Source organism: Anoplopoma fimbria, chromosome 15, assembly GCF_027596085.1.
Source record: "Anoplopoma fimbria isolate UVic2021 breed Golden Eagle Sablefish chromosome 15, Afim_UVic_2022, whole genome shotgun sequence".
Classification (NCBI taxonomy): Eukaryota; Metazoa; Chordata; class Actinopteri; order Perciformes; family Anoplopomatidae; genus Anoplopoma; species Anoplopoma fimbria.
The window spans coordinates 7674799-7691474 of NC_072463.1; the positions used below are offsets into that span (position 1 = coordinate 7674799).

General features: G+C 38.0%; 1 protein-coding gene across 1 annotated transcript; it reads right to left on the reverse strand.

Moving 5' to 3' along the window:
• Positions 1-15674, reverse strand: LOC129103221 (synaptosomal-associated protein 23-like). The gene is made up of 8 exons (XM_054613573.1): positions 15562-15674; positions 11675-11788; positions 7278-7319; positions 6855-6903; positions 5603-5720; positions 3736-3909; positions 3450-3594; positions 1-2347 (listed from the first exon to the last, which is right to left on the reverse strand). The coding sequence occupies exons 2-8, from the start codon at positions 11729-11731 to the stop codon at positions 2285-2287; spliced, it is 648 nt and encodes a 215-aa protein (XP_054469548.1). The 5' UTR covers positions 11732-11788; positions 15562-15674; the 3' UTR covers positions 1-2284.
• Positions 15675-16676: the final 1002 nt, after the last annotated feature.

Sequence of the window (16676 nt, forward strand, 5' to 3'; positions counted from 1 at the left end):
TTAATTTCAGAGTACATTTATTGAAGACAAACAATTTAACAGAGGCAGGTGTTAAACATCATGCACTTTGTTGAACAGTCAACTGCTAACCAAGCTAATTTCAGATAAGAATATGAGCTGCATATTGAACATCATGAAAATCGACAAAACGGTTGGATTTACATTCCAGTGGCTGTTGGCAAAACAGTGAATAAACAGCCTCAAGACAGCGAGTCAGCCTCAGGCTACACTAATTATACCTCAGCTGACAAATAACAAGCCGAGGATGATCACTTATAGCAATACAAAGCCCTGAATAACAGTTCATTTCAATCTTTACAAACTCAATAGGTGTACGCCTGCAGCGACGCATACAAATGATCATTTCTCTTCAAAACAAATAAGCCAGAAGATGCATACAAGAGATATTTCCAGCGTACTGCATTACTTTATTAGAAGCCAAATTTCCACAGTGAGGCCTAAACAGAGCCCGCCAGGACTTATTCCGCTTCAACATTTACCCCTTTAACGTCATTAATTTACGTGTGTACTTTTGCTTGCTGCCAGCAGTAATTTCTCAGAATGGCTACGGCAAAACAAGTTATGCTTTCCAACATATTATATCATTTTACTGCAGCTCTGCTGATAAAACTGGCTGCAAGAGGAGCCGTTTGTGATACTGCGGCTGTTACAACACAACCATATATCATCTATAAAGGGCATTGACAGGGTTCCTGCACATTCTCCCATTTTCTAAATTATATTTTTCCAGACTCATTTCTTTAATTTTTAACCTTCCAAGTTATTTTTTCATTATGACAAAACTGCTGCATATGCCATAATGACAACGACATAGTGCGCATGAGAAATGATAGCGGATTAGACAATGTACAGCCGTGTGTTTCAGAACCGAACATTTGTTTTCATACTTTTACAGACTGTGCAATTATCAAACTTGAGGAAATTAATTTTCCGCATATTACCAGACTTACTAGGAACCCTGCAAAGGCTGTTCAATCTCCTCTTGGGTGCTATAAATCTCTATTAACCAGGAGATGACGAAGAAAGAAGAATGAATTTAGATTAACAGAATGACTATGGGCAATTAATATAAACAGCTACAATATGTTTCTGTATCAAGATAGTGAAAATCGCAAGAGACACTAAATATGAAGTACAGAAATGATCCTTTTATGACAAATCTACTGTTTTGTTTCACATATTCAGTGTTATAAAATATACTAGATGCTTTGGAAGAGTTAATGATGAGCGTTCTTCATGATGCTTACTGACCCTCCCTCACATCTGAAGGATAAGTGATTACTAGTATATATAAAAAAACACCAGTTCAGCTTCTCACAATTTTCTTGCAATTAGTTACAACAACCTTGACTTCTCAGTCAGAAATTTTAAAAATAATAGTGAATTGCTATCGTTCAGGGGTAGGTGCTTTGAATTCCAGCATGAAAGGATTTGCCATGACTCACTCCAAAGCACAACATTTAATATTTTATGAAATAGCTTTTACATCTGAAACGGCATAAATGACATGAGAACAAAGTGTTAAAAAAAACTTTATTCACAAGTCATTTTTGCTTGATAAAGAATAATTAAATAAGCACATCATCTCAAAATAATACACGATAAAATATACCTAATTACAAACTGAACCAATAAGAATTTGATTAAGATGCTTTTGTTTCAAAGTCAATGTTTTATGATTTAACTAGAAGTATCAAGATTGGACCAAAAAGAAGGGGATACGATAATTAATGCTAGCTAAAAGTCAGCTAGTAAGCCTGAATCCATGACCTCCTCCACACAAACCACAGACGCACACAGACAAAGAGAGACAGTTCATAGTTCTTGACTCTAAGAGAAAGACAAAACAGAAAAACAGTAAGAAAGAAAAGCAGCTGACCTGTGCTACTTCCCTTCCTCTGAATGTTGAGATATGATACAACAGGCCTGGTGCATATTTGTTATCGACCAGCAGTGACAGGCAGTCAGTCCCTTCCTCTTTGGAGCAGTTTCTGATGCCCTTGCTGCTTTTTCAAAGTCCAGCATGTCTATGAATGCATGTGTAAAAGATGGTGGCCAATTTATAAAATATAGAACATTTTGCGTATTATATTTACATCTTAGTGCAGAATAAGGCAAGCTGGCAAAGATATTCTTCCTGACTGAATTTCTTTTTAAATGTCAAAGATGCATGTGCACAAGAATGCAGTGTGTGTATACAATATAGGTGGGGCGACAGAGGCTCAAGGTTGATGGATAAAACTGGCAGAAGCGGGTTATTTTTCTACTTGAGGAGCTTGTTAGCTCTCTGGTTCGCCTCTTCAATACGATGCCTGTTCATTTCCGCCTGAAAGAAAGAAAAGAAATACATTAAAAAGGGAAAAAGGGTGAATATATGCGTAGCTTGCCCTTTTCACCAAGCAATTCACTGGCTTCAAATGCATAAGAACCAAACATTTAAAGTTCCCTGTGGAGTTTATGAACTCGAGTGCTAATGAGCAGGTTCTTTTGAGTGTGTAAGAAGACTGCTACCCAGTAAAGATGGATGTCAAGGCATTAAATTAGCTTTACAAATGCTTTATTAACTGGATTTAAAACACTGAATGTAACGTCCATAGTGAACCTTTAACTACCAGAGATGCAAACGCATGTACGGTGGAAACAGAAAGAGGTAGGGAGTTTGCATGCCTGCTTATAAAAATGTAGTGAATTATTGTAATGGGGAATTAGGGTTCTGGTCTTTTTTTCCCCACACACAGTCTGTAAATAGCTATTAATATTTTAAACCAACATTTTCCTCACGTCATAACTTTTTGTAATTAAAAATCATAAGAGATGGTTTATTATTATTATTTATTTATTGAAACCTTCACTTTAAGGTTTATCAACATTGATGGTTATTCTATTATTTTACTAGAAACTTAATAAACTTTTGTGGGAACATATTTTAAATCCCATCTTTGTTCTACCCTATGTATTGTTTTTAAATAAATGATCTAAGATGCTGCCAGCGGTGTTTTCAGAAGTAGCTTGTCTAATAAGGACGTCCCGTTTGGACAATAAATGCAATTCTTACAGTGTTTGGTCATCAATGCACGGTAGGAAACATTATGGAGATCATTCTGTCACCATATGAATAAATGAATGCATTTTCTTCCCTCCTTTTGCAAAGCTCATTCTAAATCCTGCATTGTTTACATCCATGTTTGCACACTAGCAGTCTACTGCAGTCCACGTTACGGTTTATCAACTGTCCATCAGTTAAACAGCTTGAAACCATGAACAAGTATGTGCAGCGTTGCTTGTAAAAACATTTCTCCATAGTGCTACTATTGGTAACAAAACTCCACAGGATACCTTCATTTGGCCATCAACCTTGAAATAATGAATAGCAGAGAAAGTAAAACAGGGCAAAACGATTTAAATTGTCAATAACATCCGACCGTTACCTTGTCATTGATGTTGTCAATGTGTTTGTTCTGCTGGTCTATCTCGTTGCCCATGTCCACAGCCATATTTTTCAGGTTGCCAATGATGCTGCCCACTGCATCCAGATTCTCCTCCATCTCATCCTCACGAGCATCGTTGGTTATCCTGTAGATGTTAAGCAATGCTCTGTCAAATGTGTCTCACTTTGTTAATTGTAAACTATATGTAATGTATAAATGAACAACATGCTTGTGATAACATTATGCTAAAAAGATTCTTAATAAAGAAATATGACCAGGACCCCACCTCTTGATGTACTGGCCTGAAGGCGCAGAGGTGTTTGCATGGCCAGCCTGGCCATTGCGGACACCCGATGGCTGCCTCGAGACCACTTTTGAGCCATCGGAGTCATTTTCGCCGTCGCCTCCTCTGATGCCCCAGGTACGCTTGTACTTTGAGTCATGCTCGATCGACGACACCCTGGAGGAAAAGCGGAAAGTCAATACAAACATGGAAATCCGGAGGCGTCAATACAAACTGAAAGAACACAACCACACTGCCTTCAAAATAAAAGCACCCACAAAGTTAATGAGTCTACAAGTCGGCTATTACTACAGTCACAGATGTTCGTTATTCATAAGCAAATTCAAAATATTCCCTACCTTATTTTATGGTACTCATCAAAGAATCCTCTTTTCCAAAGTGAAAGCATTTAGGGGAGATTTTTTTTTCCACGTTTAGAACCAGATATGATCGTACTATGCACACACACTGTCACTGCATATCAATTTGGTTTGATGGAGGGGGTAAAGTTTGCTCAGCAGTCTTGTTAAGAACTTGGTAGGAAAACTGTCATGTTTCCTTTTCATCCATAACAGTTGGGAATGCTACAAATAGTTTATCAATCCATTCACCATAAAATTAACATTTTTAGAGAAGATATGTATTTTCTTCTCTTCTTGCCCTCCTCATAGTTCATGTTGCGTTCATGTGTAATCACACAGACAGATCAAAGAAATGGATGTGTTCAATCCCATGATGATAACTTGGTGAAGAGAGAGAGGCTGCTGGTTCTGGAAATGTTTGCACTCCCTTTTGAATGTTTTCTTTTAATGATATAATCAAATGTTACTCAACATAGACACACAGGACTCTTGAATATTGGCACAATGCCCAAGGTTTATGTAAAAGCTCCAAATCTTAGTTCTGCATGGAGGACGTCTCTAAGTACCACAACACCGATGATCATCTGTTTCTGTTGCCATGGAGAATGCCTCAGGCAGACGCAGAAATCAAAGCGTAAGGGAATTACTTTGTTGTTGCAGTTGGTAACAAACCACGGCATCGTAGTTGCTGAATTCATTCAAAAATTGACCCAGAATCAAAAAGTGAATTAATTCAAGATGCTTATTGTATATTTACATTTATATTTTTCAGCTTAAAGACCTTAGACTCAGGTCTTTAAGCTGTTAGCAGCACTCTTAAAAGCATTTCAAACAAAAAACACTATAGTTTTTTTATGTACATAAGCAAGTACCTTTGACTCTTTTTTTGGGGATCTAACAAGCAGATACCTGGCAGAACAGATTGCCCGCATTTTCGCACTGACATGGCACACAAATATTTAAGACCAATGCAATCTGAATTTAAGACAATTTAATACTTTTTAAGGCCTTATTTTGATGAAAATTGATTATTTGTCTTTAAGCTGTTAGCAGCACTCTTAAAAGCATTTCAAACAAAAAACACTATAGTTTTTTTATGTACATAAGCAAGTACCTTTGACTCTTTTTTTGGGGATCTAACAAGCAGATATTTTGTATCACATTTGGTCAACTCTTATACTGATGATTTAACAAGAGTTTCATGCCTAACCCGGTTGTAGAAAGCTACAACTGTCAGTCATCTAACATTGTCTATGGAGACAATGAACGCCCCTGAAATATCCCCTCCCACTTTACAGGATATAAACAAATGTAATATCTAAAAAGTAAAATATGCAAATGATCACAAACTTGTTATATAAACCTTACTTGTATTGCTATTATTTGTCCCTGTGAATTTCATTCACAAACCAGCCACATACCTGTTGCATATTATCAAACACGCACAGCCCACAAAAAGTATAGAAAAGCACGATGAAGACTTGAGCAGGTCTGAGAGTACATTGTACCTGTCACAGGGGCAGACACAGAGGCCGCAGCACTTGGAGAGGTCGGTCAGGTTCCTCTCTGCCTGTCTCATGTCCTGGTTGATCTGGTCCATGCCCTCGTCCACACGCTTCAGCTGGTCTGAAACACACACAAGTACAGGCACAACAATTCAGATTCTCCCTTTCTATATCTAGGAACATTTCATTATTTTATACACTAGGAGTTTTTGGCTTGGAGTCTTGAAACTTGACAGGTTTGTAGTTGAGAACGGCTAACCTCCTCCCCCACTGGGTTTTCTTGCTACTATGGCCCTGCTAAAACTGAGTGAAGCAAGCTTGAGGCGAACAAAACTCGTAAACATTACATGATAGCAGTGTTATTTTGAACGACTCACAGAGTTTTTTTGGAGGAGGGTAAAAACTGCCTCCTATTCGTTTGGAGTTTGTGGCCAGCCATTACAAAAAGCACCTTCAATGATCATTGTGAGGATTCCTAAACTGGGTCAATAACTTGTGAGTCATGTTTGGGGACAAATACTGACAAAGAGTTGGTGCTGAGAGAAACTGAGGACTAGTAACAAACACTAGTTGAGCATAACAATATTTCGGAATGCATCTTACAGAAATGATTACCAATAACAAATTATTTTCATGATCATTATGGCTAATACTGAAGCAAACTAAAGCACAGATACGTCTTATTAAAACCACGCCCTGTCGGAGAGTGCTACCGTTATGTGCATCAACACTATACTTAACACTAAAGGGTTTCTAGGTGCTGCTGTCACACAGTGAGATTAGCACAAATTACTTCAACTCTTAGTTGGATAATATATAACAGTTCTTTGGGGCATTGCATTGTTAAACATCTTTGTCTACAGCCCACAAATCCATGAGAACTCGACTTTACAATCCTGACTGCCTCAAGTGAAAAAAAATTATTCTGTCAAAATCAAAACATGAAATTCCCCTAAATCATCTCAAAACCTCTTTGAAATCCAAAGGTTATTGGAATAATTTTTTTTTTATTGTGGCACAATGACATCTGTTTGATTTTACCTGCAACATTTTGAAAAATTAGTTTTAGAAAAATATTAGCGTTTGAAGGCATTAGCGCGAGTCATTACTCACTTACAGTTCCTTTCAAAATGAAGCAAGAACATCCAAAAATGGGTGACTCTTAGCACTTAACCATTAGCATACACTCTTTGCCACGGACAAAGAGACAGAAACATTAAAAAATTAGAAGTGTTGTTTTTGTTCATCTCCTCACCTCCTTGCTCGTCCAACATCACCATGGTGTTGATGCCGGTCTGCTTGCTCTGTAAACACAAGATTCAAAATTGAGTCAGATCCAACGAAAGATTACAGACAGATTTATGCATGATGAAGAATGACAATAATCAGGGGTGAATACATTTAAGAGTTAATTAGGATATTGGCTTTGTTAACAATTTGAAAACAGACAGAGAAGTATAATTAATACAAAACAAAAGTGAATTAATGGTCCTAACACTCTGTTGTCAAAGAGAGAAGATTAACTTTTAAATTTTGTTATTTATAAAATGTTCCTAATCGTCATCCAGGTATGGGCAGTTATAAACAAACATGAATCCAGTTATGGTCACAAAAAACCCCAAAAAACACAACTACATGTAAGATGCTTTTGTGTCACTACAAACTGTCAAAGTCTCACCTCCTCTGCCATCTGCAGCATCCTCCGTGTGCTTTCCAGTGACTGAAGGAAAAAAACAGCAGCGTTAGTGAATAAAAAGGTGGGCAAATTTAATATAAACAATCAAAAATAATCCAAAATGGCAATAACAAAATAACATCTAGATTCATCCATTTTTTGTTTTTTTAAGTCACTGTTGATTTGAGATTGCAGGTAGATGAAACCTGACCAGTGCTCATTTGATGTTGTTATACCTTTGACACAAAACAGTACATACTAGTTTTTTGGTTGTTTTTTTTACACATGAGAAAGAATGGCGTCATATTCCAAACCGCATATTGCATGAATAACAGAATACTAGATATCAATTTACCCTCCATTATTAGCCATGATTATCATTTATGCATCTCACACACATAAACAGAAAGATTAATGAGGAACTGATCTGACTTCCTTGTTCGGTGCAATTCAAAGTTGTTGTTTTTTATGTTTTAAAAGCAGCACTGGACCAAATGACTGGACAGTGCCCCGGCTGTGACAGAACAAGGAATCGAACAACGTCAATTGGCCCTTTTTACAGCGGCCATTTAGATAGCATGGTAAACACCGATGTAATACATTCATTTTGGTCCCATTCCATTTAGTGTGTCAAAGTCCTTCCAGTGAGTCAGCAGCACAATACCAGGACATCAGCCACTTAAATGGAACCAGGCCACAAGTAATGTTATTAATTACACCTGTATTTGCTGTGCAACGACATGGCAAAATGTGAGCTGTGAAAAGGGCCAATTATAGCAGAAGATGGAACATATGAAGATCATTTCCTTGAAAATGCAGAGCCTCCCCCCCATCATGGGTACAATTAAATTAATTTGATCAGACCATGACAGTGAATTATCTAATTTAACATCCAGTAATTTGATTTCAGTGACCACAGCAGTTTCCTATCTTATAAATATAAGAATACAAGCAGGAAAACCCACAGTTGAGAACAAGGGAATGCTTTGCATTTTGCATAACCATAATTTCAAGCGTTTTGATAATCAGTTAATTGTTGAAGTACATTTTTTTGACAAGCTTATTGTTGCAGCTTTAAAGCTTATATGATTTGTTCAAGATTCGATAAATGAACATGGATTTTATTTGATCCACATATCCACATTTTCGGTTTATAATATATGCTGGTTTCTTTAAGTCTTCTCAGATACAAGTTGAACAAAACAAGCAATTTAATCAATCTGTGATCAAGAAAATAATGAACAGCTGTGAGCAGCTCCTCAACTTGAGTTAAAACTTTAAGTCAACTCATCCATTAACTTATTTTTTCAAGAACGAAAGAAAGGAAAATATTCTTAGGTTCCCGCCTCGTAATTGTGAGAATTATCTGCTCTTCTATACCAATTGTTTTTATGCCATTTTCTGACATAATCTTTAGTTTCATCACATTCAAAAATCAGCTTTTAGTAGATCTTATTTTGCCAATTCCCTAGTGTGAACACACAACATACTAAAACCTTGTTTGAATTAGTATGCAGTATGGATTTGGGACACAGCTACAGTGTTCTTGGGTCTAAACTCTAATTGTACTAATTGTACATGTGGCACAAAAGTTAACAATCTACAGCAAGACACAGACAAAAACACACACATGCACACAAAGAGGAAAAAAATCTGCCGACGAACTGGAATGCAGTCAGTTCAGGTGAGTTGGGCCTTTGTGTCTCTATTAATAGCGAGAGCTGAACAGAGAGCAGAGCATCCAAAGGAGCAAAGCACGGAAGTGACTCAGGGCATGACTCTATTGTTACCATCCCTAATTAACTGTTAACAAGAGAGAGTGGGGGGACCAGATTCCTCATTCTCTCTGTTATGTTTGCTCTGAATACATTAATCAGTGAGTTGAGAAACAGACAAACATGGAATTGGCGAGAGGGATGTGTTGAGCTCAGCCATGTTTTTGTTGGTTCAGCCAGAACATCACTTGGGTGGACAAACATTACGTTGCGTCTCCTAAAATCCTTGAACTTGGCTAATTAAGCCCAAAATCGCTGCGGTAGCCAAATTTTCCAGATTGGGGAGCTGTGACAGATCTTTGCGATGCAGACAATGGCGTGGTATTTTTATCATTTGTTTGGGATGGCTTCAATGGGAGTACAGTTAGGCGAGGTACATGCAGGTTCCAGCAAGCTACATAAAAGCTTTTTTTTTTCAAGTGTAATTCAACCACAAATAAAACATAAAACGCACTACAGGTATTAAATGGCTGCAATATATCAGGGTGATTAGGAAGTAGCACAGAAACAATGCATTTTAATAACATTGACACAATGTGGTCGGGTGTGGAAGCAGTTTTAACTACTGGACATGGGGGAACAGCCTTGAAATTAATGAGACTGCTTGTGTTAAGACTTCCTAAAACCAGTCTTATCATAACTAATTCGGATGTTGCCCTGATACATTGACAGCCATGCTCTGAGTCTTTTTAAAGGTATGAGTGGTTACCCAAAGCGAAAGCATGAGGAAGCATTAGCAGAAGAACCCTCCCATGCTGAGTCAACCAGGCAGCAGTAAAAAAGGAGGAAGAAGAGAGAGAGAAAAACCACAGGTTAAGTCAGAAAGCACATATAGAGAAATAAAAACACAGTCTCGAAAAAAGAAGAAGAAGAAAACACATAGCAAACTAGTACAGTCAAAATTACAGGACGGTGATGTGCACAGCCACAAGCCCAGATAGACAAAGTTATTTTTTCCTCCATTTGAGTCAGATGGCGGATCGTATCGCGGCCTGGAGTGCTGATGTAACAATTATCTCCTTGATATTAAAACGCTTAGATGTAGCTGACAACATTCAAACTGTCAGATCCAGAGGGGAAAGGGAGCCATCAGGCTAAATTAGGCGTAAAGCCTCACACACGTCCTATTAATGCTTAGCTTAATAATCAACTGCGAACACAATGAATATAATTACCCACCCTCTGCTCTTCCAGTGCGACTGTATATTTAAACAACCCCCGCCTTAATGAAGCTTTTCCAGCTGAACCAAAATGTGCAGTCTACAATATGGTTGTGGCTAAAATGATTATTTCACTACAATAATGGTAAATCCTGATTATTTTGAATTATGGTTAAATTAAATATTTGAATAATACTAATACATAACATACATTCGATCTGCGTGATCGCACCTTCATCATTAAACAAGAAATTCATACTCATGTCTGTTTGTGTAAATTAATGAGCTTAGAAGGTGCTGATAGGTGGATTTTTTAGGCAGACCTTAGACCTTTAGACAGAATGAGGCTAGCCGTTTCCCCCAATTTCCAGTTTTTATGCCAAACTAAGCCAACTGCCTGCCGACTATAGCTGCGTATTTGGCCAAAAGACATAAGTGTGTAATTGAATCTCCTATCCGACTCTTCACAAAAAAAAAAGCAAATGAGCAAAATTTCAAATTATTCCTTCAAGACTTTGCATTCTCATCTCCTGCAGCATGTTTGGGTTCATTTCAATCTGAATAACTTCAGTTTTGCATCTGAGATTGCTTGTTTGTGGATAATTAGCATGCATTTTTGTGCTTGAATGAAAGTGATACTCCACCCAAAATCTCCCTTTTTAGTATCACAAAAGGTGAAAGGAATCAGTTAACAGTTGGCAGATCCATCCTCCCAAGAGACTAACAGCTGTGGTTTGGTTAAAATTTGGTAAAAAATAATTCAAACGGTCATCAGAGTAGGACTAAAAAAAGAGAAACCTTTGATTTCATAGAGGGTGTCATTTTAAAATATCTTCCCAGGATCTTTCCTGGAGACCTCTGTCATTTTTTAATCAACTATATAAATAATAGTTTTTAATAGTTTCCTTTAAGGAAAAACTCAATCTAAATCCAAGTGAATTAATTCATTATTAATTGAATAGTGTACATTTTATTCATCACATACTTTAATTTGTTTGCTTGTCGTAGACAAATTTCACATTTGCATCTTTTTTTGTGCACTGACTTAAAGACTCCTTAGCTCATACTAGCAATCAATTGGAATCAATGAATTGGACGTGTATCAGTCAGTATAAAAATACATAATTCTTTCTAGGAAACGGCCAAGAGAATTATTATGAAATCATACAAAGATTACTGACCCTCAAGATAAAATGTTACAGAAAACAAAACTATAAAACCAAGCATAGAAACTTTCCAAAACACTTCTACATTACCCATTTCCTCACTGTCCATCTGTGCGCTCCATATGTTGCAAACACTCATTAAGGCTTCTGTCTGTCGCTAACACAGTTTTGGCATTTGATATTAAAACATTTTGGACAGATTATCACTTTAAGGAAGTTTCCTACTCACACAAAGAGAAACAGACAATGAGAGAAAAGGGTGTGTGTGTGTGCTTGTGTGTGTGCGTGTCTCTCAGTACCTCATCAGTCACTTGGTTGGCCCTGATGGTGATCTGTTCCACAGTCATGTCGTCCATGTTGCTGCTGTCCTGTTTGGAGGCTCCCCCGTGGCACCGAGCTCAATATTCTGCGGCCTGGAAGAGAAGCAAATTTAAAAAAAAAGGTCACATCAGAGGACATCGATTATCATGAAGCTCTGTGACTGAAACAAATCCGAGACCTTAACTTTACTGTAGACTGCTATGAAAGAGAGAGCAAAATATACTCCTGGACAGGGACTGTAGTGAGTTAACTTCAGGAGGGAATAAAGCATCATACGGTTTCCAAATAAACAGAAAATGATGAAATTACATTTATTCAGACCAAAACTGATAACAATATTTGATAGTTTACCAAATCTGATTACATCATACATGTTTTTATATTAACACAAAACATCTAAACAAACATTAAATGTTTGGTAATTTACACAATGTGACCAAGACTTCTACTGAATTAGACTTTTTTGTCTCTTTCTAATTTATGTAATTTACATTGGGGTCAGTGTCAAAATGCCTCATGTTCTCAGTGCACACTGCTGTAGAATACTTCTTCAGTGAGAAATCATAAATATGGAGAACACATATGCGGTCCAAACATTTACTGCACGAGAACATCAATGTGTTCACGTCATATGGAAGGGGACGAAGATGCAAAACCTAAACAAATCAGGCTCTTTAAATGAGTATTTGGAGTCTGAACACACACGGAAGGCTTGCTGATAAAAGGAAACGAACACCTTTTTCAATGAAGAAGCAAAATGATGTTTCTTGTGAGCCTACAGCAGCTCGTTGTTCGTGTAAAGTTTGGCTGCAGTGTGGTTAGCAGAATGTTTAATCACAAACAGAGATATGATGGCTATGATATCAGAGTTATGCAATTGAATGTTGATAACTGGCAGAAGTACGCAAAAACCAAAACAAAGTATACTACAAAACCAATACTTGAATTGAAGTTATAAAAGTAGGGAGTGAGGAAATTATAAAAGTTGAATAAATAAATAAACCAAAACTGTGTAAAAAGCATGTTACTCTTTTATATGAAGTGTTAAAGGATAGGCCTTTTTTAGAATAAGTTGTCTTGTGACAATATTGTTAGAGTTTATGGCCTAACCAAGGATCAATATAGACTGATCATTCTATCTACAGGTTTCTCATGCCATAATAATAATCATTTAATTTACATAACAACATTTTTGGATAATTTGTCATGTATTTATGCAACCACAATAAATTATTGTCTAAAAGTGGATACACTATACCTATTTAAATGGCTGAAGCATGGTAGAAGGTTTGCAAATACAATGTTGTTACGTGTAAAAATAAATAAAAGTGCATTAAAATGCAACAAAGACGACGTTCTTACCGTCAGTTATTGGAGCACAAAAAACAAAGCTTCATTTTAAAAAGGCACAGATACTTCAGTTAAATGACTGATCTCATGTGACTCCCTGAAAATGAACTCCCACATCCAATTAAACTCGGACAAATTAAGATGCATCTTTATTTGACAGCTCAGACTCTGCCTTCAGATTAACATTCAGATTTCATAAACTTGTAAAAAGATGTACATCAGGGCGGGCATGATGTCAGGAAGTGTCACCCAGAGGCTTTTACTGTAAGCCAGCAGCAGGAAGTGCTGATCGTGGTTGGCCACTGGTTGTGAAATTCAACATTTTCCAGTGCTTTCAGTTTATTATTATGTATAGACAAAGCATAGCAAAGAGAAGTGGATCAGAGTGAAATGCCCCTATGTGTTAGAGGAAGGCCAGAGCAGGACTACGTGAGAAATTTAGCAAAGAGTAACCGCTACAGACCTTTCCGCAGGACACATTGTGAATTACTCTGGTTACTCATGGATACAACTACACCGACAGGCAGAAGCCACAGAACTTGATTAGGTGTGGTATCGCTGTGTTTGGTAATCCATTTGGCGATACATTCTGATCACAACATGAGCAAGGCTACCTTGCAGAACGGATTAGCAGATACATATCCAAGCAAACGATATCTGATTTTGTGAAGTGACCTTCATGCAGCCCAGCGTCACAGGGTGCACTATGACGGTGACAATGACGGGTGTGATGGCAGCCTCTGGTGCACAAGGTAACATAAGATCAAGATCATCGGAAGCAAAGCCTTAATCTTGTATTCTGTGATGCAGAAACACTGCGTTTAAAAAAAAAAAAAAAAAAAAAAAAGAACAGAGCCGGTGAGCCATAATCATAAAGCCCTATCTTTTGTTTCAAAGATACCATTCAGGAAACAGCTTTATACCCATTTCCTTCTCTTCCTCTCCTGCCATCCTTTTCCCTTTAAAGTTCAAGTGGCATTTTCTTGTTTTTCAAATAACCCCTGAACTTCAGGTTCCCTTTCAAACCTGCAGCAACCAAACATCCTGAGATAAAGATGACAGGGGAAAAGGATAGTCTACTTGGCAGACAGCTCAGAGGATTTAATGTTGTTGACTCTGCATTTTTTTTTTTTTTTTTTTCTTGGTAAGAGGGCAGTCGGGGCATTTGGTTCGCACAGGCTTGACTGCTTTTTCTAACTGATTATTGGATTTGGCAAGATACTACTTTGAGTTTACAACTGTAACACTGAAGGAGGACTCATTCACACATATTGCTCTCTTTTGAAATGCCAAGCCACAACACAAGCAGATGAACATGTCAACAGTAAAAGATCAATTACATGTGCCAGTAAAACGGACCTCAGTTTAGCTTGATATTGATTTACCCTCATGACAGTGATGAGAAGGTTACACCCAAGCCATACACATACACACACACGTAAATTCTAGATTATTTTGTTCTCCGGGCAATTTGAGCCCATCATCACATAACAGTAAGCCCTATACGTTTACACTTCACACTCGATAACGGCACAAAACCGTGACACCACTCTACATGTGTTCACAGCCACAAGAAGAGTATTTTAAAACAAGCCTAAAGGACATACCCATTCATGTTGCAGTTCATTCACAGCACCAACCCTCAAAGTGTCCTCAGAAAAATAGCTACAGGGAAACATTTCTTGTTCTTCTACCCAAACCTGTTCCTCAAGTTCTGACTAAAGCACAGCACACTGACTTCTTTTCCTGATCCCATCATGTAATGTTCATATTCTTCTACTTTATAATGAAAGATAGAGACTTTGTTATTTTAAACAATTCACCCTACATTCTGTCCTTCAATGATAACCACACATTTGTTTGGGTTAAGTCTGAAATGTTTTGGGCTGGGTGACTGTGTGCCAATAACAGACAGCAAGGGGGTCAATGACATCAGACTGTACAGACTTAACCTAAACCTAAACAATGATCCTTTATGTTGATTAAAAGAGTATAAAAGCAAGAGTCAAAAAGCTATTCAGTACAGCTGCCAATTATAACTTAAATAGGAGAAAATACACATATTGTTAGTCATTTCTGTTGTTGGAATGATACAGGTGCATAGGTGTGTATCTGCACACCTGACTGGTCATCTCAAAAGCAAAGGAACACAGTCACGTGGGTCACCTGATCAACAGGCACGTGAAGGAAATAGATTATTTAAAAAAAAAAAAGCCCCACACCCAAGGCACCAACCAAGGCTGTTTACTCCACCCAAAAAATATCACTTTTAAACTGAATAAAAGTTGTAAATAACCAGTGTGGAACAGTCTGTAGAAGCACATTAAAGTTTCCTTACATTGTCGTAAAAGTGGCAGCAGTGTCGTAAACAGGACAGGATCCGTGGACTCTTTTAACCCAGCTAACGTGCTACTGGTGGGCTAGTTCCGCTTTCTAGTCAACTACCTCAAACACAAACAAACTATGTCGAGAGAGAACAGGGAGAGAGGTGTGTGATCTGGGAGTCAATACTTACAGGTAACCCTCCTTGTTACTCCTCCTTCTTTACGGTATGTGCACTTGGTAACTTTTGGATTCCTTCACTGGTTTCACCGTCTGGCTGACTGAAGTGTGTCGGGTGGTGCTTTTAAGTACTGTCGGAATTTTCGCGATTCATGTTTTTTCCCCCCCTGTTTTAACAAGCTTTTTGTATGTTTTGTATGTGCAATCTTAATGCACAAAATTACTAGTTCCAGTTGCGGTGAGATAAATGTCGAGGTGTAGAAAGGGAAATAGTTCACTGATGTTTGAGAAGTTGTATTTCAAACTGTAATTCTCAAAGGAAAGGGGGGCTTTCTGGGCGCATTTGAACGCATCACATGATGGTGCGCATGTCCTGTCATATGACTGAAAAGAGGCGCTGCTCATTTTCCCCACATGAGTGCAGCATTTACCCTTCACCCATACCTCCCCCACCCCCCCACTTCACTATTTTACATGAACACAGACTCTGCTGAATATTTTTGCATCGTGTTTCTGAGAGATGCTCTGAAATCTGAGCCTCTTGCATTGAATCTGCTGTGTAATTCCCAAGTTTTATGGTTTAAACCACAAAAGCCCGTTCAAGGTGACTGCAAAGACACTTGGCAGACTGCCTGCCAGCCAGCCAACATATCAACTGGCAATGTCTAAAAGGCAAGTGTTTTTTCCCCCCTCTCATACTGCAGCTAAATATTTTTCCTTCTCGGGTCACCTATAGCTAAATGCATGCAAATTCCTATTAGCTGAACATTTTGAAATTACTCCAAATTTGCTCAAGGGGTGCTCCGGAGTTGCCCTCACTGAACTGCCCAAGGTGCATGAATGGTGCCCAGCTCTCTCTCCCCATGTATCTTTTATAGAGTCTACATAGCATTCATTATTCAGCAATAACACACGGTCCATCTGGACTCCTGTGACTGTGTGCCTATGCACGGGTGTGTGGTCCATAGTTAACTTTCCTGCTGTGCAATTTCACCATTTCACGCCACACCTAACAGTGCTTGAAGAGCTAAGAATTAGTATTTCCTCTTTAATTACAACTAAGGTTTAATGTGAGTGTGTTTGACAGAGGATGTGTGTGTGTGTGTGTGTGTGTGAGAGGAGGAAGAA

What these genes read in the sequence shown, in the direction of transcription:
- LOC129103221 (XM_054613573.1), bottom strand. Translation starts at nt 11,731, where the DNA reads ATGGACGACATGACTGTGGAACAGATCACCATCAGGGCCAACCAAGTG. An exon ending in CCAACCAAGTGACTGATGAG is followed by an intron (nt 7,320 to 11,674) that starts GTACTGAGAGAC and finishes TTTTTCCTTCAG; the next exon opens with TCACTGGAAAGCACACGGAG. An exon ending in TTGACAACATCAATGACAAG is followed by an intron (nt 2,348 to 3,449) that starts GTAACGGTCGGA and finishes TCTTTCTTTCAG; the next exon opens with GCGGAAATGAACAGGCATCG.